The sequence below is a fragment of the Pollicipes pollicipes genome, unplaced genomic scaffold (assembly GCF_011947565.3).
Source record: "Pollicipes pollicipes isolate AB1234 unplaced genomic scaffold, Ppol_2.1 Scaffold_5724;HRSCAF=6776_pilon_pilon_pilon, whole genome shotgun sequence".
Taxonomy (NCBI): Eukaryota; Metazoa; Arthropoda; class Thecostraca; order Pollicipedomorpha; family Pollicipedidae; genus Pollicipes; species Pollicipes pollicipes.
Window position 1 is genome coordinate 49399583 of NW_023596746.1, and position 24628 is coordinate 49424210.

General features: G+C 53.5%; 1 protein-coding gene across 1 annotated transcript; it reads left to right on the forward strand.

Moving 5' to 3' along the window:
* The first annotated feature begins 247 nt into the window (after nt 1-247).
* Nucleotides 248-24397, forward strand: LOC119103143 (cholinesterase 1). Its single transcript, XM_037226594.1, has 13 exons — nt 248-268; nt 5899-5957; nt 7155-7254; nt 7562-7654; nt 8200-8340; nt 15087-15234; nt 15619-16004; nt 16707-16872; nt 18133-18326; nt 18944-19079; nt 21431-21569; nt 22352-22551; nt 23009-24397. The coding sequence occupies exons 1-13, from the start codon at nt 248-250 to the stop codon at nt 23143-23145; spliced, it is 1920 nt and encodes a 639-aa protein (XP_037082489.1). The 3' UTR covers nt 23146-24397.
* Nucleotides 24398-24628: the final 231 nt, after the last annotated feature.

Genomic DNA, 24628 nt, shown 5'->3' on the forward strand with positions numbered 1-24628 from the left:
AAGGGCCCGGGGGATCGGCTGTAGGTCACGTACAGAATCGCATCCCGTGTGTTTTTGGCCTTAAATATCCGTCAGAGGTCCCTTTGTACCGTTTGAGGACCATCTGAGACCATGCGAGTGTCTCAGTCGGTCAGAGACCACGAACACCGAAAAGTCGGCTCGCTGTCAGTTTGAGCACTGGGGCTCATTTCCTGGGTAGGAACAAGGCCGTGGACCGCGATTTGAATTGGTTTGGATTCCTGAAACAATGGTTGAGGCCACTGTGCCGGTCAGGGGCCGACAGTGCATAGCAGGGGATCAGGTGTCGGCTAGTGGCCCCGAGTCAGTCACAGGCTTTGTTTGAGGAGGTTCGAAGAGGGGCCGAATGGCCCTAGAAACAAAAAAAACAAGGGGTCGATGGAAAGTATCATTGTCCTTTTGATTGGGGGTCAATGACCCGAAATACTGGCCGTAGGTCATATTGAGGATACCCTCCCGCCCGCAAGGCCGTGACCTCAAATATCGGTCAGAGGGCCTCCTGCATCGATTGAGAACCTCTGGGATACTGCGGGCTTCTATTTCGGTGGGATGCCACCAACACCGAAAAGTCGGCTACGTGTCGGTCTGAGCCCTGGTGGCCCATTTCCCAAACACGAACAAGGCCGAGCACGCGATTTACACGAGTCAGGGTCGCTGAAACCATGAGGGTGTCGGCCAGGGGCCCACAGTGCCTCACAGGGGATCCTGCGTCGGCAATTGGCCCGAGCTGCCACAAGCCGTATTTGCGGCGGCCCGAAGAAGGGTCCAAAGGGATCATTAGGCCAAAGATCAAGGACCCTATTGGACTCGTGGCCCGGTTTTCATTAGTAATGCTGTGACCTGAAATGTCAGCCAGAGGGCTGCTATAATGACCCTCTTATTAAGATTCTCTATCTGTACTATAAAGGGCCTCTACACAGGGTCAGACAGTCGGCTCCATGTCCGTCCGAGCCCCTGCGACCCATTCCCCAAGCAGAAACGAGGCCAGGGCCCGCGATTTGCAATGTTCTTGGTTCCTGACGCAATGAGGGGCTCCTGCGTCGGTCGGGAGCCGCAGTGCCTGACAGGGTCTAGTGCTCTTCTCAAGGGGCCTTTGCCGGAAACAAGAGCCCCATTGGTGTAGATAGGAGAGGATCGAAATGACCTCGAAAACGAACAAGACCATGCCATGTTGGCCTGAGAACGTTCATTCTTTTGCAAAATCGCTCAGTAAAACAAATTACATCAAAAGGTTTGAGCCCGAAAGATTGGGAGCAAGGACAGCGATGGTGTGGTGTTAAGTGTCCGTAGAACCGAGCGGTGTTGGCGGCTGCAAGTAACACCAGGCGGTGGGCGCTGTGTACGTGAGCACGACCGCCGTGAAATAATAGTTTTGAATGTCTTTCAAAATTAATAATACCGTTCAAAGATTAGCCTTGACGTGTCTTTTACAACTTTGAGGTTGTCCTCTGAACCTATGAACAACTATAGCAACACGAAAAATAAAGATTCGACCATTACTCCTCGAGCTCCCCCAATAGGTTCCAGCACAGCTTCGCTGTGCTGTAGAACCAAATATTTTCATCATCAATCTAAAATGACACCAGTGAAACATATCCCAGGACTGCTTTTTAATTGCTCGATTTGGTGTCCTCAAAGGTTCCGAGATATTTGGTTTAGATACGTTATCATTTCCACTCTTCTGTTGACCACGACTAGACCACAGGACCGACGCCGTGCGGCCCACGGAGACTGCAACGCCTGGTGTCGAGGTTTTTGTTGGTTGGATTTGTTAGCGCGCATGTTGAAAGCAGCATTACATGGTTTGCATCACCAGCTGATCTTGACTAAAGATTGAACATTTCCAGACAAACATGGCCTGGTTACGTTAATGCAAACTGCTGACGCATTTTGATTTATAATCTACATCCGCGGGGTTCCCTAATATCTCTGCAGACCCATTTTAAAAATGCTGACGAAGGTTCTGAGTTATTTCGGTTTAGAAAAAGTCCACTAGACTATTTCAAAATGGAGGGCACCGGTGATTGATTTCAAAGATATTTTAACGCATGCTTTCTTGGGTTAACTGACTACAAAATTCAGGCAGAGTTCGTCTAGCGGTATCTTCTGCCTTCTGTTCCAATAAAAAACGAAAAAAAAAATGTCAAGGAAAAACGTGCCCTTGTTAACAAATGGGCCATACACGGCGATCTTTTTGGAGCCATTTCACTACCGGGGGGCCGTTCTCAAACCTGCGCCCCCCTCCCCTCGCCAAGGCTCTGACTGTGTGTCTGCCCTCGAAGCTAGTAAAGGTGGTCGTTCACTTGATGGAAGGATTGCACGCAACTTGACCATATCAATCGGTTGCACCTTAAGGAGGATGTTCCACATTTGAAGATATTGAAGGAAGCATCAGATCTGATGGCATAAGCTGGCTTATAACAGCTGATATGCTTTTGAGCGAAAGCGACTGCTCTATACAATAAGTTTGTCTGTTTAGTAAATGTGCTCCTCAGCATGCCATTGTTTGATACACTATCGCACCTTGCACAACATCGATTGAAAGCCAACTGACGACCGCTTTGTCTGGAAATCGTGTTCACGAACGCCAGATGTGGACGACTCATCAAATATATTTCTATTGGCTTTGATCGCCAGATGGCTTATTGAATGACAGAATTTGTGTGACGTTATTATGGCGTCACGGACCCTGAGTGATTGCGATTGCCCTTGAACTGCGCCGAATGATCTTCAAGATGGCCATTGCAGTTCAAAACCCCAGCAGATGTGGTATGCCCTCTTTACAGGAGCTTGACGTTGCACGGGGCAGGCGCGTCGGCGCTCACGCTGCCGCAGCCGGCACGCAGCCAGCTGCAGTAGGGCTTATTGCGACATAATGGGGCATTTGGCATGATGGTGGGCGCTTCACACCGCCGCTGTTTATGGCCTGCCGCGGGCTGGAGCACTCGCCACAAGCTGCTGCGGTCGCCTGGGGCTATCTCCCGCTTGTGGAGCGCCCGCCAGCCGTTGCGGACGGCGGCGCGACACAGCCGGGTCACGTGCGTGTGCCGGGGCTACTATTTCTTACTGTTGCAGGAGCATTCACTGGAATGTGCGCCACTTCATGTCAGAAGGATGAACCTTTAAGACCGGCGCCCAGTCTGGAACAGTTGGCGGTTAAACGCATCAGCCCCAAAATTGTCACTGTAGCGACGCAGGGTATGAGAACATGCGGATGCTCCGTGCCCACCGAGGTGCATAGTGACGCGCGTGAGATCGTGCGGGTCGCCGTAAGGACACCTCGTCACTCCGACCCTGCGCACCAGAGCGGGACGGTTTGTAAGGATTACACAGAGCAGACTTCGTTGGGTGAAAGGTGGAATGAACGTTGTTAATCGCATGCATATCGCACATGACGAATAGTCGGAGCAGCATATTATCCCAAAGCTCCCACACTACTGCATTCTGGGAAGGCGATGTGACGTCATCACGAGACGAAATCGTGTGGTACCAGCGCTGCTCTTTGCGGACCGGTTTATACACAAATACCTCCGGACTAGGAACCGGACTTTTTCGACCAAGCACATCCCATGAAACACTTTCAGCTGGGAGATGGTATTGGTTTGCACCAGACCGACAAAAATAGTGCTGAAACGCGCTTCCAACCTGCCGCCGACAGAGATGGGGTAACCCACTCGCCAGTGATTTATTCCGAAGAGCTCTAGCCGGAGCGCTTAGAAACAGCCTGTGTAAAAGAGTACAACATACAGCAACAATAACATAAGGTGGGATGGGAAACAGTGGGCCAGACGGGCTCGCAGCACCCTGGGATTTGCATTGGGAAGTTGGAATAGACATCATGTAGCCTTAGGAAGGGCGCTGCTAGGATGGATGCAGGGTTGGCATGCCATAATGGAGGTAGTTAGTGGTGAACCCCGCTAGGCGTAAATGCAACGCGCGCCATTTGAATTAAAGATAGCATATTTTCCTGTAAAATCGGACGATTTCTGGCAAGTTTTGCAATTTCTGTCAATCAAAGAGTCGTAGCCAATATCTCAGCTCGGAAAATAGTCTTAGCAATATAGTAAGGCAGTGCGCGTACATTCCCTGCGCACTCTTTTTCACCTGACCTATCCGGCATTATAGATCTGCAATTAGCCAATGCCTCATAGCACAGCAAAAGCGAAAGTCTTGGCACCTGCCCTCCTCACCTTACCTAATCTTTACATTTCACTCCTTAGGGGTCTGCAGTACGAAGGTGTAAATGAACAATCATTACCCATTTTTATATGTAATGCTAGCGTTACCTGTAATGTCTATTTATCCAGTCGCATTGAATACAATAACTACGGTGGGGGTGCTGGAGGTCAAAAACGTGGTTTATAGGATTTATTTTTGGAAGCATGCACTAGTATTGATTTGTCTTAAGACTATTTGAAATCCAAAATGTACAGTATCTATGTAGATACCAGTTATATGAAGATATATAGCAGGATTGTCATCCAGTCAGTTCATTGACGAAAGCTCGGTTTTAATCATGTTACTAGTGTTTACCAACCTTTCCGTAGTATCAATTAAAAACCATACTATGGGCTACTTAATTTTACTCTAGTGGTGACGTCATGTCTGCTTAGCCTTTTACTCCAGAAGCTTTGCTTATCCTTAACGTTTGTCGAGATTTCAACAGTTATTGAGATCCCCAGTAACCACCAGAGCAGGGCGTGGATAACTGAACAGCATGAATAGCAACTGGCATTCTGATCGTCAAAGTCAGCAGTCAACTGGCGGACGGCGTTGTTAAGCACACGATACGTACTCGCCACAATTACTGACTGATGCTTGCTGACACGTACTTACATTCAAACATTCTCCAAGTGTGAGCTGGCGATGCCGATAGTTGGCGTTGGCAGCAACTCGCAATACAGGTGCCCGCGAACTAACACCGCCTCACCACCTCTGCCTCCGGGTAGTTCCAAATCGGCCGGACGGTAGCGCTGGAACAGTTTACAGCCGCGGACGGCCTGCAACCTGTCCGGCACACTGGGCGTGAACCAGCTCTCGCAGAGCCAACATGTCAAACCCATGCACTTGAGATTTGCCGCGGTGGATATTGGGCAGCATGGGCCTAAACGACTGAATGCTTGCCTGCCGCGCTATCAGCCGTTTTTCACCGATCTCACTGTGACGGCATTTAGCGACGAGTTCCGATTTTGATAAAAATGCGTCAGATAGTCAGTTATGGCATTAGACCACCGATTCTGACGCATTCTTTTCAATATTATGTAACCTTTAAGGTGAAATAAAAGTCCATATAACGGGTGTTTCATATCACCAACAATTCACCGGCCGATTTCAGATTTGTAAGCATCAGTTTGTTCGCCAGCGCATAAAATAGAGTAGTTTCAGAGCCCTGACATCTCAAGGATATTTTTGAAAGTCAAATTCAGGCTCAAATGACAGGGAAATTCATATCATCCAAAGGTTAGCCGTTGATTTCGGACTTTTAAGCGCTATAATGTTCACATGGTTGATGCTGAATTCCTGTCAGTTGAGAATGAGCTTGACCTTGAAGAGTGGCATTGAAGGTTGAACTTTTTGGCGGATGCTAGCTCATGCGCTGTTGAATATTCTTACGCTTAAAATCCTTAATCGGTGGGTAACTTTTGGGTCTTATAGAGTCTCCCGTCATTCGCCCTTGAACTTGACCTCAAAGGTTTCGCGACATTGAAAAACAGACGTCACAGCTAGTGTTTTCATGCCACGCATAGGCATCCGACGCGTTATCAACGAAATCAGACCTCGTCGTTAAATCAATACCTGAACAAATCGCTAAGGTCGCGGGTGTGCGACACCTGGACGGGCCTCTGCCGCCTCGATGCGCTCGCGTGTGAATCCACGCAGGTTCCGGATCAGCTGCTGCATGTGTTCGCTGTATCTGGGGGCAACCCGATTCGGCTCCGGTATGTGGTCGCAGCCGTGATCGGAAAGGAGTGAAGTTATGCCGTGGGCAGTCTAAAATTTTGACCCGTTGCATGTGCAAACTTCGCCGCAATCCACGCAGCCGTCTGTGCTACATATCTGCTTGAAAAGAGAGGGCACACAGACATACACACAGACATAGCAGTTCATGCGTCATCACGTGTGGTCGCCGAAAGCAGCCTGTGCTGAGACTACGATAGTGCGATTTTTCCCAGGTGCACACACCACGTCATTTCGACTACCGTCCCGATCGGGGGAGACACTTTTGCTTGCATTGCGATTACCCCACGTGATCGGCTTTCACCGCATCGACGTCAAAACGCTGTACGTGCATGGCATGTATGGCGCATAAAGCATTCACTACGCATTCAAAATTAAAAAAAGAGAGCGGTGATTCGCTTGCAAGCCGCTCAGCCCGCCAGCACTTTTATGCTGCACGCATGCATATACAGTCCGCCGTGCTGTTCGGCGCGTGTCCCCTTTTCACTGCAGCGTGCATTCATTCGTCCGCCACGGAACAAAGCCAGCCAGTGCTGGCCGACCCGTGTTTGCCCGCTGGCATTTTTACCCCTGCGATGATTGCCTGTTTGCAGGGCGGCAGAAAAGGCAGCTGTCTGGGTCGCGACCGTCCGCCATAGCTGAGTGACACGCGAGGCCCTCCAAGCTCCACGGGCGACCCGGGCACGACCAGCGCCAGCACGTGAGCCCAGCCAAGGCCGGCAGCACGTGCACACGTGCCGGACACGGGGCGTGCGTGGCGCGGCGCCGGCGTGCCGGGGCGGGGGCCATTCAGCGGCGTGGCGCGGGCCCCGGCCGGACAGGGCACCGGCCGGGAGGCTGCGGCCTTTGGACGGGCCGTTTGGCGGTGCGCCCCGCCCCACACTTCCGGCCGGGTCGGGCCCGGCGCTGACACATTTACCGATTGCCCGGTGGCCGGGTGGGGGATGCGGGCGGCGGGCGGCGCGGGCGCAGTGCTGCCGCTGGTGTTGCGCTGTCGGGCGGACGCGACCGGCCACGAGGCTGGCAGGTGATCGGCGCGGCGAGAGCGACGCGACGGCTGGTGACGGCGCGGGTGTGCCGGCGACGCATGGGGAGCGGGCGGGCCTCGGCCGGCCGGACCGCCTCCAGCCGACCATGAGCGGCAGCGGGCGGCGCCGGCGTCGCTGGCCGGCCGCCCGCGCCCTGCAGGCCTGCCTGCTGACGCTGGCCGCCACGCTCGCCGCCGGCCAGGGCTTCGATACACCCGTCATCACCATCGGCCAGGGCTCACTGCGCGGGGTAAGCTGCAGCATGGGCGGCGCCGTGACGCGCAGTAGACAGCACAAGTGATGCGTCACTTGCACTCGCGTGATGATTTTTGCTAATTCTAGTTGCGTGGCGCTTTTCACCATCTGGGTGGCCGTTTGCAATCGAAGTCCCGCGCGGCTAGTTCAGTGCTCCGTGAAATATGTCATATTTTATTCCATCCTTTCCTTGCGCTTTTATTCGTTGCCCGCCATGATTTCAAAGCACCCATCTGCGTCCAGCGCTGCGACTGCGGCGATGTGCTGCGTGGCGCACCACTGACGCCGCGTCTGTTGACCAGGTACGGGAATACGTCGAGTCGACGCAAAGGTCCGTGTACGCGTACCGGGGCGTGCCGTACGCAGCGCCGCCGATCGGCCGGCTCCGCTTCCAGGTGAGTACACTGGGCAGCTGGTCCCGACGGGTGGTCCCGACAGGTGGTCCCGGCAGGTGCTGCCAAAAGGCGTCACCTGCTCCGGCCGTTAGCGGATGGCACAGCTAAGGTGTAACGTGAGCAGCCGCGTCAGGAGACTTACGTCACCTGCTCCGGCCGTTAGCGGATGCCACAGCTAAGGTGTAACGTGAGCAGCCGCGTCAGGAGACTTACGTCACCTGCTCCGGCCGTTAGCGGATGGCACAGCTAAGGTGTAACGTGAGCAGCCGCGTCAGGAGACTTACGCGCGTTATTCGCGTTGAAAGAGCACAAGCAATGTGATAGTGCTGCCATAAGCAAGAACCACTTAGTGCGTACACAGCGAAGACAATCACCAAACACACAAGTAGCACACCTCAAAGATAATTAGTTTGAATGCTCACCACATGACGATGTATGCCATGTGGACATGACCGCTGACAAAGCTGCGATGTCTGACCCCGGCGTGGCGAACGGTGGCCAGAGCGTGCGCCACGCCTGAGGGCGCGTCCCGGCTCCTGCGGCAGGCTCCTGAGCGGCACACCGGCTGGAACCGCACCCAGCTGTTCGACCGGTATGGCCCGGCCTGCCCGCAGCTGGACACGCAGGGCGTGCCAGAGACGGGCGTCTCCGAGGACTGCCTGACGCTCAACATCTGGATACCGGAGGTGAGGCGGTCACATCAGGAACGAGGGGGAGGAGGTTATATCAGGATACTGGGTGAGGCGGTTACGCCTGGATACCGGAGGTGAGGCGGTCACATCAGGATACTGGGGTAGGCGGTCACTTTTGGTAGATGATGACAGCTGACAACCTCTCGTTGCAATTAAAGCTGGCGCAGTGGGTCAAGGTCATTTGTAGATTCTGCTGGCGGTAGGCCAAGGTTGTTCGTACCCGGGAACTAGCTTGCTCATGTTGGCAGATTGGCGGTCGCGGCTGTTTGCAAACATCATGACAGACAGCCAGATGGCCTCCGAACGTTTACGGCGTCCGTTCCTCTCATGCAAACAGCGGAGCGTGTGCGCACGTGGCGACTTTTGGTGGATTAGTTCGTGTCTGACACGCCCAGATTATGTGGAATAATGACTATGGGCCTTCAACGACCTTTTCATGTCACAGTTGCGCCAGAACTATGCATGGAAGCAATTCGTTTTGGTTCAAGTGCAGTGACGCATTCATTTCTTCTCAAGTGCATAAAATGCCCCCCCCCCCCTCCAAAAAGAACTAAAAGCAATCAGCTTACAACGGAATGGTTCGAATGAGCTGCCGTTCATTGAATGCTGGCTGATACTGATGTCTCAGTTCTACGCATTCTATCGATCCGTGTCTTCAACCATTTCCATTCACAAGCTAGTTGCATGCCCCAAATTAATATGTAACGCACTTTGCCAGTGTTCTGGATATTCGTTCAGCAAGTCGCAGCAAAACTTTAGGGGCGGTATGGAGATAAGAAGTGACGTGGAGCTGGTGCATTCGCTTACATCACCCAGTTCACTTCAAGCTTTTTCTGCTCTGACAGAATGAATGACATAAATCATTCACGACTCAAAACGAGCGGACCCTGGTTTGCGCACGCCAGCGTGTGCTGGCCTGCACAGATCGCCCGGCGTTGGCCGGCGCGGCTGTGCGGCTGCCCCCCCCCCTTCCCCCCCCTCCCGGCAGTGTTAGGCAGTGCCGAGAAGCTGTGGTGCTGGCTCATCGACATCTGGACCAGGTTTCAACCCGTGTTCATCACTGTTTTCTTGGCAATTTTAAAATGTTATTTCTTCACTGTTAATCCAAAGGGGGAGGGGTTGAAAAAGTGGTGGCATTGCGATGTTGCAGAAAAAAACGTCTGATCAAGCAGGTTGTATACCAGCACCTGACAGTCGATAAACCATACCGTCGAAAGAGTTACGCTTCTTGTTGCTCAGACGTGTGTAGACCTGCGACCAGAGGTTGCAAAGATGTTGACCCCCAGAGGGCATGGAGGCCGGGCTCCGTCACTCATCAGGTTGGCAGTTCTCTAGCTCATCCAAGGCTCGCTGGGCTGCTCAGGTTGGCAGTCCCCTAGCTCAGCCAAGGCTCGCTGGGCCAGCGGCCTCGCTCGTGACAAGCTGTCCTCCGGCGCGATGCCCGTCGACCCTCTCTCCAACCTACCGCTCCGAGACGGTGGACTGTTGAGCTGATCTCTGGGCTGTCTTAGGTTTAACACAGGCCCGGGCGGTCGGTTGAACGCGACGCGCTGGCGGTTGTAGGTGGGGGTGGGAGATGGGATGGGGGTCAGTTTAACGGCCTGAGATCTTTTCCTTAGCCAGAGGTTAACCTGGGGGAGGGGCGTTGTGAGACAATAGGGCAGTAAGCTTTGTCCGTCCCTATTTCTTATGTGGATTATTTGTGCGACTGTGTGGATATTTATATGTGGCCGAGCATTATGCGTTCTTACTTCATATTCTTAGTTCGCTTTAAGCTCGTCTTAAACCTTTTGGGATGACTAGCTTCTTAATGCTTCATATTCTGGAGCCCTGATATGTCAACTGCGGGGTTCTTGATAATGCATCGGTTCACCTGCACGTGGGTCTGAAGTTCATAGCCATTGCGCATGCGCTGCTTTAAAGCTTTAACGTTTAGAATGATAGCGACAGTGCCATGCGCCGCTATACTGCATCATTCGAATCAATCATGGTCTGATTATCGACGAGCTTAGATTTGACGACACGTATGGTCGCTGGCCCAGGGCAGTTCACAGCATCTACACCTAAACATCAAGAAGCTCAGTTCTCTGCCTTAGATATCTTACAAACGGTCCCCGCTTGCCGCGCTGCGCCAAGAGGTGACGACGTTGGCGCCTGTACCGCCGCATCCAGCGACGTAACGTTGATTTCTGCATGAGCAACGTGATGTGTACGTCAGGTAATATTTCTACCCTGCTTAACAGTCGTGGGCTACTCGGACACATTGCTCGGGCAACTTAGCTGTACGCACTCATGACATCGACTCAATATATTGTGGCTGTGGCCCCCGGCCGCTTCGCTGCGCAAGGCTGCGACGCCACTGGCGCTGGTATAGACGCATAACTGATCAGGATCTCAGTGATGCACAGCGTGTCTTGATTGGTTCTGCGAAGTTGTCAGTGCGGGCGTTAAATGACAGTCCCTGGGTTTTAGGGGCCCTATACTCGTCGCTGTTTTAGCTTTGCGGCGGGTCAGCGACGGCTTGGTCTCTGCACAACTTGTGTCTGCCGCACATACGAAAGCGTCTGCCTGCTAAATGTCAAACCATGCAGCCTCTCGCACACGCTGTGACCGGCGCTGTTATTGAGCTGAGGGTGTCGTGTCATTGATTGTCACGTAGGCTGAACTCGTCGCATGTGCAATCTTCGCCGAAATCCGTGTCGCTGGTCTGCGTAGTGCGTCCAGATAAAAAGTGTGCTTACATACCGAGGTGAAAAAGTGTCTTGTCTGTCACCGACGAAAGCTGGAACCGTCGAAATTGTTACCTGGAGCCAAATCTTTCAGAAGCCGTTGGAATAAAATTATGCATGCGATGAACCACAAGACACACCTAAAGTTAATGCAAAGCGGCATAGCCATCAAGCAATTTCGTTTCGGGGACTCAGTTGCTTGCCATCAAACACGAATGATGGTTGAGACTAAATTATCAGATGAAGGTATGCTTAACATAACCAGCCTACAGGCGCGTCGTTTCCTATTCAGTTAGGAGGGGGGGGGGGGGGGGGGCATTGTGTCTCATAACCAGGTATGTAGTTTTCTTTTGTTAGAAATCCCTTTTAACCATTATCTTCGACTAATCATGACTTTTAGAGTTCAGCCCTCCGAAACTAATTTTGAGAAACTGCACTCTTCCTCCGAACCATGAAAAGAAAATTGCGTCAAATTTGGAGACGAAACTGTTTAAAGTGCATTTCGGGGACAGGCTCAGCTATATTTGCTTTCCGCTCACCCCGCCCAAATCTTCATTCTTCATCTCTACGTATTTTTCAAAACTGCATCCCTGAAGCCCTACATTTACCGATAGCATAGTTCTACAACCATATGACAATATCATTTTAGGGTTTGTGGCGTTAGCATACAATCAGCTGGAAGCGTTGACGACCTTTACTATCTTCGCAAACTGTTACCGGTGCAGAACTCGCAATTTCTAACATCATCTGAATTATGTAGAGCAAAACCCATGCAATATCGTTATCAACAGACGTCAACGACATTTTTGAACACCTCCAGCACCTTCATTTGACTTTATACGCAATATGATGACAATAAAAGCGTTTTGTCTGGCGCCTGTCCACCGATCAGTACGCCAAGTCTGTGGTGCCACGGGCAATGCGGGAGCCCTACACCAGAGGTGCTCGGCCTCTTACCTCCAAGCCACCGTTCCTCACAACAGCGGGAAGCGCTGGATGAATCGTTGACATGTGTCGCTTCAAAGTCCTCCGTTGGCCTCTGAAGCTATAGCTCCGGTATGCGTAAACAATGATCCTCCTAGATCGGCAGAGCTTTTTAAAGTATCGCATTAATTGGCTATTAGGCACGTTCTTCTAACCAGTCATCTTTTCACGACATGAACACAACCATCAACAGTCCACAGCTTCGCACTTAACCCAACGCATCACCGCGCGACGGGCATTTGAGGTCATCGGTCTGAAACGGCATGACGCTTTAAGACGCTGCGTAGCAAACTGAGCATGTTGGCCGCAAGATGATGTGGCCAGCAACGATTCTTACGACTAGTAATGAGCCTAAATATTCAGTATTCTACACTGTATAGTATGTGAAGTGAATCTTGGCTGAAAAATCTGTGGAAGGCATTGATCTGAGGGACATTGGAAAAGCGCCGTGTCACCGCCGATCTGTGACCTCAGTACTGATATAGTATAGTTTGCAGTATGTTTCGGTCACCTGCTAAAAACTATCCTGATTAAATCCACTATGTTTGGCAGTATCTTATGGCTTAGCTGGCCCATACAGCGAAACATCAACGTTTCGACATGTGCTCAGCACATGCTCACGCTGTAAGAGTTAGCGAGTACAGAACAATACTGAGCTTTGAGTTTCGTCTAGCTGGGATGGTCTGTTGCAAACGGTTTGGTGTGTTGAAATATGTTCGCATTTTTGCAATGCTTTCACCAATTGGCTTACAAAAGTGTCAGTTTTTGTCACCGATCGTATCCGGTACACCAGCAGCTTTTTCACCCCTCCTGACGTAGACAGACATACCGTATTGCCACAGATGGAGAGGTCGACGCTCTTAATTTAGCTACTTACATCCTTCACCTCAGCTGCTCAACTTCTTATTTCGAGACTCTATCCCCCTTTGTTTGACAGCCTCCGCACAGATGTTTGCAGCATTTAATTCCCATAGATTACATAGCTCGAAGGCGTAAAGGCGCCCTCCGCCTGCGCCTGAGATCCCCGTCTACTAAGAGTCGGAAGTCTCCTCCACATTCGACGAGTATTTACACCTCACTTGCCAACCGCTGTACTACTCCTCTCCTCACCTCTGCATCTGTTCCACTTTCTCCGTTTGTACTTTCTTCTGATTCGATACGCCCCTTCTCAGTCCCGTGCTAACATCACCCTCCCGGTGTTAAGTTATCAGGGGAAATAGCGATACATTCGCTGCGATAAGCTCAGAAACTTGTCCATAAATATCGGCAAATTATCTGATATTTGAGTTACTTCAACGGCATTGCGGCCCGCCTGAGCTTGGGATGCGCTTCTGACTTAGCTTTGGGTGCTTTTCTGTAGTTGTTTGTGTGGGGCGTACGTGACCTTGAACACGACCTCACCTCTCTTTTCGAAGGGTCTCTGCATTCGGATTTGGTGAGGCTACGTACTTGGTCTTGGTGTTCCCATCAATTAGGGACCAGGTGGACTAGCCCGACTCGGTGCGCCCGTCTACTTGGTCTTTGGGCGCCCTTCAACGTGGCCTTCGGGCGGAGCTCTGCATGGGTCAGGGGTATCTTTCCACCTATGTTTGTTGGCATGTATCCTCTTAGACATGGATGCACGGTTCTGCTTCCGCCTGGGGGTCTCGTCTACCCATCGCTGGACCTATCTTTGGACTTCCTATAGTTGGGCCTAGTGCCGTCGACGCCTCCCGTAAACATGATATGTGAGAGCGTACGTCAGAAATTCTCCTTCATTCTCTACATGCGTGTACAGGGGTGGCCGTCATCTAACTGGGGAAACGTGTATGATCTGTATACAGACACACCTCGATGCATGCTTAATTATTCGTACGAAACGACCCTGCGGCACCTGTGTGAAAAGTATTTGAGCTGCTTAAGACATTGAAGCTACCGGCCATTGACATTACACCATATGGACATTTGCTGTCGGAATCGACTTGCGACGCATTATAAGCATGCGAATCATTACATTTCTTTCTGCCTTATCAATATAGACAATTATTGATTCAGCCCGTCTCATGACTCAACTAGAGAATCCAACCCAGCCAAATATGGGTCACTACCGGTGGCTTGAAAGCTATTGTACAAATCCGCGAGCCAAAAGGCAGTGATAAAAAACAAGTGAGCCACAATACAGCTCTCACTTAAGCATACACATTTGCATGGTGCGTTAACTTCGTGAAAATATTCTGCTGATGTAAGTAATGCGTGTGCGGATAATTTTGCATGAGTCGCTGTGACCGGGCCGTCCTCCGACAGCAGGCCGCGCCTCCCCCCCCCCCCCCCCCCCCCCTCCCCGCTCACTGTGCCGTGTATGGAGTGGCGGGGACCGCCGAGCCACTCCCTGTCGGCGGCTGAGCGCAGCGGCGCGCGGACGCCCCTCACGCTCTGAATAGACCTGGCCGCCGCCGGCCGGCGTACAGCGGCGCGCGTGCGAGGTGAAAGTGCTGCCGACAGCGAAAAAAGCCGCCATGTGCCCGATGATGGATTGATGGAGCGAGATATCAACTCTGATGGATATCTGTCATTCATGACACATAATACATCACATGCGGTATTTTTGAGCGAGATACCATGAACCCTGATGGATGCCTGTCATTCACAGTGCATAATGCATCACATGGAGTGCTTTTGACACACAGGTAGTGCCATGGTAGAGGAAATTATTTCTTCCCTGCTTTCAGAACAACGGAATGGCTGCTATAAAATTCATTGTTTGGCTTCACGGAATCCAGCGTTTCGGGAAGACTCAGATTTGCGAGACATTTTCTTCACATTGAGATTTATATTTTTCTTCATGTTGACCCTGATAGCTCTGTTCATAACAACAGCTATGTCTTGCGGCATTCGACCTTCGACTGCATTCGACCGCACAAAACACACAATGCCTTAAACGCTTGTAGCGTCACAAGCTCATCCCACAATTACTTAATAGTCAATTAGAGCATTCAACAAACGTTCGGGTCGCATGCAAGCCGTAAAACGGAGTGTCGTCCTTGGCAGGCCCCTGTCGGCTTCCGGCGATTTCCTGTGGTCGTCTTCCTTGACGGTGAGCTGTTCTGGAGACAACGCTCATCCAAGTTCCCGATGAAGGACCTGGCAGCTGAGGAGCTGGTCATAGTCTCTGTCAGCTATCGCACCAACATATTTGGTAAATATTTTGAAGCGTTGCTTATTTCCGCTCTGGAGTTCACCAGCATGTGTACGTGAGAAGGTGTAATAATAAGTGTGGTCATGTTAAACGTGGCAAATAACGAATGGGTGCCTATGGTAGTGCAATGCGTAGTGGGCTAGTTAACGTTCTTATTTTCTCCGTGTTCACAGAAACAGATGTAAATGGAGTGCATGGTGACGCGCCGACATATTTTAGAATGAACGTAAAAGTTTGCCATTTTTCGATGGTGGCTGAGCGAAACCCATCTCAAGTCTATGCCATCAAGCACAGAACGGTTTCGCAGGGTGGCCAAGAACTCCAGCGATTAACGCGGGTCCGTACGGCCGCTGTCGTGACCTGCGCCCGCTCGCTGGCCGGCAGGGTTCCTGACGCTGCGCTCACGCAGCGCGCCGGGTAATCTGGGGCTGCGTGACCAGCACCTGGCGCTGCGCTGGGTGCGCGACAACATCGGCGCGTTCGGCGGCGACTCGCGCCGGGTCACCCTGCTGGGCTTCTCGGCAGGCGCAGCTTCCGTCGGTCTCCACATGGTGTCGCCGCGGTCGCAGGGCTTGTTTCAGCGGGCGGTCATGATGTCAGGGTCGCCGCTGGCGTCCTGGGCGCACATGAGCAGCGTGGAGGCTCGCCGCGTGGGAGAGGAGCTGGCCGCCATCATGGGCTGCCGGGACATCAGTGACGTGGCGTCGCTGCGCTGTCTGCAGAGACACGACTTTCTGCGGCTGCTGACCGCCACCCAACGCATACTGGAGGTGATTGCCGCGCCCATGTAAAATGGCGCCCCGCCAGAAGTTGATGGTGGCTGGTCCTCGATCCTCAGCCGGACGAACTCGTTATCAGTGGGTGGAGGAGATCATGGCCAAAGTGAAGAAGTACCACCTCATGCGGTGCGAATAAGACTCGACGATACAATGACCGGGTGACGGCTTGAGCATCGTCCTTCTGATCTGGGAGGTCTTGCTTTTAAGGTAGTTCATTAGTTGCTGCTGATTTGTTTGCTCGCATTTGTGTGCATTTATCGTATGTCTCATGACTGAGAGACTGCCTGATGTCACGCAGCCTCTAAGCCTTTTCTCTCAGTGTATCGCTGAAAGCCCCTTACCCATCCGCTGCCATGACCAACAGTCTCAGATATGTCTTTCCATCATTTTTTGATTGGGTTGGTCGGCAGAAGAACCAGTCGCTATTCCTGTCGCGCAGTCAGGTTTCGCCGTAAATCTCATTCGACCTCGCAACCAGCCTCCTGTTCTGTTCCCAGTCTCTGCCCGAGCCCGGTTTTTCTTATCTACTTAAACCATAATTTCCACTGTAGTTTTCACGCATTTGGAGGTGGTTCATGCGCATGCACAGCGCCATACGACCACTTGAAGTTACCATCTCCGTCCCAGGGTGTGGGAGCCGCTTGTCCGTTGTATCTAGGCCGACGACATGACTCGCCTCGTCCCTGCCCTCAGTCTCGAAGTCGGTTTTTCCCGGTGTTCGCGCCGGTCACCGACTCGTTTCTGCCCTCGGGCGACCGGGTCATCCCGGATGATCCGGTCCGGCTGCTCCGCTTCGGAAACTACGCCAAGGTGCCGCTCATGGCCGGGATGGACCACGACGACGGCATCGTCATGCTCTGTGAGTCGGCACGGCCACCCACTCGTCATGCTCTGTGAGTCGGCACGGCCACCCACCAGAACCGCGTGGGTGATGTTGGACCTCCTATACGAGAGCTGTACAGCGGCGGGCGCCTCATACATAGACCGGTTGTTTGGTCGTGCAAACATGGGTTTGGCGGCGAGACCCGTGTTTAAAGTATTTACGATCACAAGGCTTGGGAAGTGACTGTTTCATTAACGCTAGCTCGGATTTGGGGGGAGGGGGGGGGGCAATCTGCTCCATTCCCGAAAGCTTGATCTTTTGGTGTAAAAAATTAGATTTCCTTTGCAAAATCAGTGACCAATGATAAGTCCAAATCAGGCCATGGATTTAGTGAAGACATTTTTTTTAGGGAACCGTTCAATTTGATGCAACAACGGAGTGTTAGATGAGGCCGTACACCTCTAACATAGTTTCTTAGGCAACACAACAATCGAATTAACAAACCTTTTTAACCTAGGGTTAGGTATGAAGGGCAAGGTAAAACCAAACCCCTCTTACTTGAGAGCTTGAGAGCTGCTTGAAAGCTGTTTGGGGTAATTTCTAGTGGTCCTTTTCAATTTATTGATAACAGGGACCGCGTCAGAATCTTTCACTGACTTCCTCAAGGTCAAAATGGTCACTGGCCTCAAATGACCCATGTCAACATTTTGTTGTCACGCTCCGATCGCATTATGTAACCTTTTCCCGTTATGCGAATGAATAAATCAACGCAATCTTGTATGATTTTGGTCATCATGACCTTACCTTCAGCGAGTACCAGTTAGTTTTTGCTTAGAACAGGGTTCTGGGTTTGCGGCTGCTGTATGAGAAGGTTTGGTCACTGCACACCGATCTGGTGTTTGACCTTGTTTGACATTATTTGGCCGGAAGGTTATGACCTGGAAATCTCAAATTTTGACAAAAGCGAGTTCATACACAGGCCGACACATCCTGTGAATTTAGTGCCTGTAGCTCTTTCAGTTTTTGAAATTTCGGAGGGGGGGGTATTGACCCCCGATCAGAGTGAAGAGTATTCAACCGGCCATTCGGGTGCGTGCTAAGTCAAAATGACTCAAAACCTTAACATTAGGACCACGACGAGATGCGGAGGGAAACAAATAATTTAAGAGCATGCGCAAACTGCCTGCCTCCCAAAGCTGGTCTGGCTCTCGCACCAGCGCGCTCGCCGCCGCCGCAGTGTCGAGCTGGGCTGGCCGGGGAGCTGGCTTACACTGACCTGACCTGCGCGTTCGGCAGACCAGTACCCGGGCACAGACCGCCTGACCTTCTCCAACCTGACACTGATCATGCGCCGCGTGGTCATCCCGCGCCTGCTGGACCAGTACCGGCTGACACAGCAGCGCCAGCTGCTGGAGCGGGTGCTGTCCTACCGCTACATCGACTCGGTGCCGCCCGGCAGCCAGGAGCTCATGCTGGCCAGCTTCGTCAAGGTAACCTCATCCTGACCAGCCTCGTCAAGTTAACACATACCTGGAAGTCTTGTCTAGGTGAGCCGATGCTGACCAGCGTTGTCAAGCTAACCTCATCTTGACGAGCTGTTTCGTCAAGGTGAGCTGATGCTGACCAGCGTCGTCAAGCTAACCTCATCCTAACCAGCTGATTCGTCAAGATGGGCTGATGCCGGGTAGTCTTGTCCAGGTAAGCTGATGTTGGAACGCATCGTCCGGATGAGCTTACAGCGCCAGGTTCTGTGGAAATGAACTCCTATTCGTCAGCTCCGTCTAGGTGCGCTCATTCCAGAAAGAACGTTGTTAAGGTTTGCTGTTGAGCTCGTGTTGACAATCAATGTACAGATATTAAGGTTAGCTCATATAGGCCCCCTTTGCCAAGGTGAGCCCGCCCGCAAGCGAGCTTGTCATGACGCCTGGCGTGCCTTCCTCAGGCGTTGATTGAGAGGAAACCGATTACGGGTGAGATAACATGGTGCTAAAATTTGAACTCGGACATCCAGCACCCATGCAGCATACTGCCAGTTTTTGTTTAGCAGCCAAGTCCGCTTCGGCCAGCCACATCGTACTTGTCCACACCTGCCCGCTCCTCTTTGCAGATATTTGGAGACGCATACTTTGCCGCGCCGATGTACCAGTTCATGGAGATGTACGCTCGAGCAGGCGCCGTCATTTACGGCTACGGCTTCACCGAGCGAGGACCCGACATCTTCGGCAACGTCGTCACCTTTCAAGGTAGGCCTCATCATGAATGTTCGCAAATATACGCCCGCAGTATCCATGACGTGAGCACCAAACTGCCCTTTCGCAGCCACTGATCGTTAGCGCGCTGATTTTGAGGGCAGTATACCAGACGGCGTGCGGCTCACTTCAGATGACGAGCGGTATCAGGGACGTTACAGACAGGGGTGCGAACCGCAGTGTGGCCAGAGGGGCAGCTGCCCCCCACCAACTTTCATTGGATGTGGTGAACTTTTCACATGCCGCTATAGAAGTGGGTATGTTCCGGCAGCTGTGCCAACCGCAAACCTATTTTGCGTTCTTGTGTTCACTGCGTTCACTATCAGTGTGTCAAAGAGTGACAAGGCTAAACACAGAGTGCCTGAAAGCTATATCGTAGGTCAAAGCAGGTTGTAGTTAGTACCACTTGTATCATTTCAACTAGCATGCAAAGCAAACATTTTATTGGGAACAATGTGTTGCCAAAAATGATTGTTTTGGGCGGATCTTGATCGCAGTGAACTGGACTGGACACATGCGTAGTTCTCATAACCAAATCCCCCGGTGCAAGCCCTAGCATGTGGTAGTTGACACCGGATCTAAAAAACTCGCTGTTTGGTTGATTACTGCCATTGCTATGTGGTGGCAGTGATGAGCCCGCGGGGACGTGGGGTCCTGTGACGGTCGACGCGGGGACGTGGGCTCCTGTGACGGTCGACGCGGGGACGTGGGGTCCTGTGACGGTCGACTCATCCATATCGTTTAGTTCATTTCACACCTGTGTGCTCAGGTTCAAAGACCTGCCATCTTTTCTTTAAAAAATGCCTCAAAATCGACGGATCCATGGTTGGTAGTCGAGTGCACGTTATCGACTTCACACATAAACAACACTTTTATCTTCCTTTTTTACCGATGGGTTTTTGGATGGCGGTCGAATACACATGATCGACTTCACACATTAACTATACGATATCGATGTGAGTTATCGATATAATTTTCGTTGCTTTCTCCGCCTAGTTTCATGTTGAGGGTCATCTTTGTAAATTTCTATGATCAGTACCTGCTCTTGACCCGTTTTCTCAGATTTTCGTAATTTTCTAAGTGTGTATTTCCGTCGGTGATCGAAAGGGAAAGTGACATTCCGGCGGTGCATTAATCAGGAATTATCCAAATAATCAAACAGTTTGCATGCAGATGCCCTTGAAACATCACAATACGACGCATATAGATTGTAGCACCTGTTCAAAAAACTGCATGGTGGTGCGATACATGGTTGAAAATAGATGGTTGAGTCAAAAGCGCGACTGGCTGGGCCGTGCTAGCCAGCTAAAACGGTAACACTTTCGGTTAGCTGATGTTGAGGCATGCTGACCTGCGGCCTCACTCGGAGTCACGTTTATACGTGATAAGGACAGGAGTGCGCGAATGACTGGCAAACAAGTAACGTACTGACGGCGGTACCACATACCTCGGAGACCACGAAGGCTGCATCATGGTCAGGTTCTGGTTCCGATGACCGCAGAAAGCGTGTTATGTGTTCATCAATATAATTGGTCACCAGATGATACTGCAACATTGCATTCCGTGAGGAAGAGCTTTCTTTGAGAAATAATTTCAATCGGCTATATCAATGATTTGATGGAAAGCACCTCCAACTTCGCCGTTCTGAAATGTTGGCGCTGCTCAAGGAAGCCGTACATTCGGCGCCTTGCGTGCAGAAAGCGGTTTCCGTAATTACGATCAGCGACCAGGAGGCAGAGGAGTTTCCCAAACAACCTTATTTCGTGCTTTCCCTTAGCCGTGAAATGATCCAAACTCCTCTGTTTATCTGAGGCAGCGCTCGTCAAAGCCGAGTAGAGGCCGCACTGGTGTGCAGGAGGTCGTCCGGGCCCCGGTTCACCGCCGCTGCTGTGCTCCTGATGCGGGGGACTGTCCGGGCCCTGGTCCGCCGCCGTTGCTGTGCTCCTGATGCGGGGGATTGTCCGGACCCTGGCCCGCCGCCGCTGCTGTGCTCCTGATGCGGGGGATCGTCCGGGCCTTGGTCCGCCGCCGTTGCTGTGCTCCTGATGGGGGTGGGGGATTGTCTGGGTCTCGGTCCGCCGCCGTTGCTGATATCCTGATGCGGGGGATTGTCCGGGCCTTGGTCCGCCGCGGCTGCTGTGCTCCTAATGCGGGTGATTGTCCAGGCCCTGGCCCGCGGCTGACGCTAACGCCCTGGCGCCGTGCTCCTACCACCAGGCGCGTGTCCAGGCCCTGGCCCGCGGCTGACGCTAACGCCCTGGCGCCGTGCTCCTACCACCAGGCGCGTGTCCAGGCCCTGGCCCGCGGCTGACGCTAACGCCCTGGCGCCGTGCTCCTGCCACCAGGCGCGGGACACGGCTCGGAGCTGCTTTATCTGCTCGGACCGACCATGTTCCGTCTTCTGGTGGGCAACGCCTACGGTCGGCCCCAGCAGCGGCTGGGCATCAAACTGAGGGATTACTGGACGGCATTCATCACGGACGGGTCAGTTGGAGCGGCAGACACGGCAGAGCGGCAGACACGGCAGACACGCGCGGCAGACACCGCAGACACAAAGCAACAGACACGACAGACACAGAACGGCAGACGAGGCAGACACAGAACGGCAGACGCGGCAGACACATGCTGCAGACACGGCAGAAACAGAGCAGCAGAAACGGCAGACACAGAGCGGCAGACACGGCAGGAACAGAGCGGCAAACACGGCGGACACTGCAGACACAGAACGGCAAACATGGCACACAAAGAGCGCCAGACGCGGCAGACACAAAGCAGTAGACACGGGGGCGGTTGACCTCGGCTGCCGTCCTCGGCTCACCTCGGCTGCCGCCCCCAGATGGCCCCGGCTGCCGTCCCCGGCTGACCCCGGCTGAGCTCGGCTGACCTCGGCTACCGCCGCCAGCAAACCTCGGCTACCGCCCCCGGCTGACCTCGGCTACCGCCCCGGCTGACCCCGGCTGACCTCGGCTGACCTCGGCTACCGCCGCCAGCTAACCTCGGCTACCTCCCCGGCTGACCTCGGCTGCTCCCCCGGCTGACCCCGGCTGACCTCGGCTGACCTCGGCTACCGCCGCCAGCTAACCTCGGCTACCTCTCCGGCTGACCTCGGCTGCCGCCCCCGGCTGACTCCGGCTGACCTCGGTTGACCTCGGCTACCGCCGCCAGCTAACCTCGGCTACCTTCCCGGCTGACCTCGGCTGCCATCCCCGGCTGACCTCGGCTGCTGCCCCCAGCTGACCTCGGCTGACCTCGGCTGCCGCCCCCAGAGACCCGATCCGGGGCAGCTTCGGCGAACGCTGGCGGCGTTTCAGCCTGGACGAGCCTAGCTTCTACAACCTGGCCGGCTCGGTGGTGGAGGTGGGCTACCGGCGCGAGGACGCCGGATACTGGAACACCTTCCTGCCGTTCATCGAGGGCGGCGGCTCGACCGTTGACCCCATCGATCCCACCACTACGCAGCCGCTCGGTGGGTGACGGCGTGCCGTCTGTCCCTGGTAAACTGTCGAGTCTTGGCTGCCAGAAACGTTAAGCATGGATGCGGGTGGGTATAATTGCGGTCTGTTTGTTGTTTCAACCTTTGTTTGCCATTGGTCCGTTAATCGGCGGCCTCCGCGCACCCTTAGGCATATCACTGGGTGCTGGGCGTGCAGCATCGAGAGCACTAAGTTCCCTTTAAGTTCCCTCCGGTGGCTTCTTAGAAGCAGCCCGCAGCAGTATTGCTCTTGCGCTGTGCACAATACCACCAGAGTTAGATATTCACCGCAAGTGCAGGCAAATTAAGTTTGCTAGACGCTGAGAATCAGCGAACCAGTTGATCGCCATTCACTTTATGGTAAATGTCGATCAAGTTAAGCATTTGTGTGTTTTTCACCAGGTGGCAGGCAGAGGAGTGATTAACTGACACACGGCCGGCACTGTTTCAGTGGACCAGTCAAGTCCCTACCAGGTGGTCATGTGGGTGCTGGTCGCACTCATTCTCATCCTCATCATCGGTCTGATCGTCGCATTCTTCCTCACCCGAAAATGGAAGCGCTCGCGCTCAGACCTGTCGTTTCGCTAGCAACACGCCACAAGACCGAGCGCTGTGTACCGGCAAGCCTCCCTCAAGTAGATTCATCGTTAACGTCTTCGCGTGGCGTCCATCAGACGGCGCTGGCGGCACCCAGTGAGATGTCGCTGCCATCGCGCCGCCAGGTGGCGACGCCGCGCAACATCGCGTCCACGTCGGCAGGCGAGTCTCCACCGCGTGAGCTGGCGTCGCCCATGCCGATCTACGCGCGCCCCACGCGGTCCGCGGACCGGCCGACGCCGGCGCGCACCCTGGTGACGCGCACAATCCACCTGGCGGGGCCGAGCGACCTGCCCGACAGCGGCCGGCCGGCGCGCCACGAGGGCGACGTCGACCACGAGTACTGCGTGATCGTAGACCACGCGGCGACGCGGCCGGCCGCCAGCCGTGGCATTCGCGACATGGAGACGCTGTTTTAAGTGTCTCCGCGTGCGCTTACATAGCTCCGGCCCCACGATCGGCGACGGCAGCGTCACGAAACGGCAACTGTGACGTCACGGCAGCGGCGGGACGCTGACGATGAACAATGGACGGTACATAGCGCGCGGCCTTGTGGAGAGCGCACCGGACGACGACCGCCGCCGGAGCGGACAGGGAGGCCGCGACGACGGCGGACGGAGCCCACCCGGACTGACTGCGGGAGTGAGAGCGAGGCTGCTCCTAGAGCTTGCGTAGATGACAGCCGGACTGACTGCGGGAGCGAAAGCGAGGCTGCTTGAAGAGCTTGCGTAGATGACAGCCGGACTGACTGCGGGAGTGGGAGCGATGCTGCTTCTAGAGCTTGCGTAGATGGCAGCCGGAGTCATTGTGGAGCACGTAAGTTCGCCAACCTTGCGGGCGGCGGAGTGGAAGCACATGCTCGTACGCCAACGTAGTCGTGTGGTCCGTGCCATTCCTCACGCTCCCATCTGTCGGGCATTATTGTTCTTCCTTAGTGGTATTCGCTGAGAACAGGAGCAGGAATAGTTGCCAGGTGTCTGCATGTAGGTGCGTTTGTGGAGAACCATCAGTAACGCGTTTCGGAATGCCATACGAAGCGCCGTCATGCAAGTCATAGTTGGTTTCGGCGGCAAAATCCCATGAGGGGTTTTAGCCGAGTCGGTGTTTCGCTCGGCACCTTCGCAAAAATCCGTGTGTCGAGTAGACTGAGATGGGACGTACTTTAGAACTGATGCGGCCCTGGAGTGCGCAACTTATCTCCTAGGTGACTTACTTCAGGTTATACATCACTATCTCGCGAGTACATGCCCGCAGTGTAAGGAACGACAATCGCAGCTCAGAGTCAGGTCAGCGAAGCGCACTGCGGTCTTCTACAGTCCTGCGAAGCGCACTGCGGTCTTCTACAGTCCTGCGAAGCGCACCGCGGGCTGCTGCAGCCTTGCAAAACACACGCGAAGCAGCCGAAAAATGGCATCATTCCGAGAGTCAGCTGCTGATCGTCCCAACGACCGACCACCCAACGACGCCCCAGGCC

Bases quoted from the DNA above. Each gene is read 5' to 3' on its own strand.
- LOC119103143 (XM_037226594.1), top strand. From the start codon at position 248: ATGGTTGAGGCCACTGTGCCG. The intron at 7,255-7,561 runs GTAAGCTGCAGC...TCTGTTGACCAG, and splicing joins GCCAGGGCTCACTGCGCGGG to GTACGGGAATACGTCGAGTC. The intron at 7,655-8,199 runs GTGAGTACACTG...CTCCTGCGGCAG, and splicing joins TCGGCCGGCTCCGCTTCCAG to GCTCCTGAGCGGCACACCGG.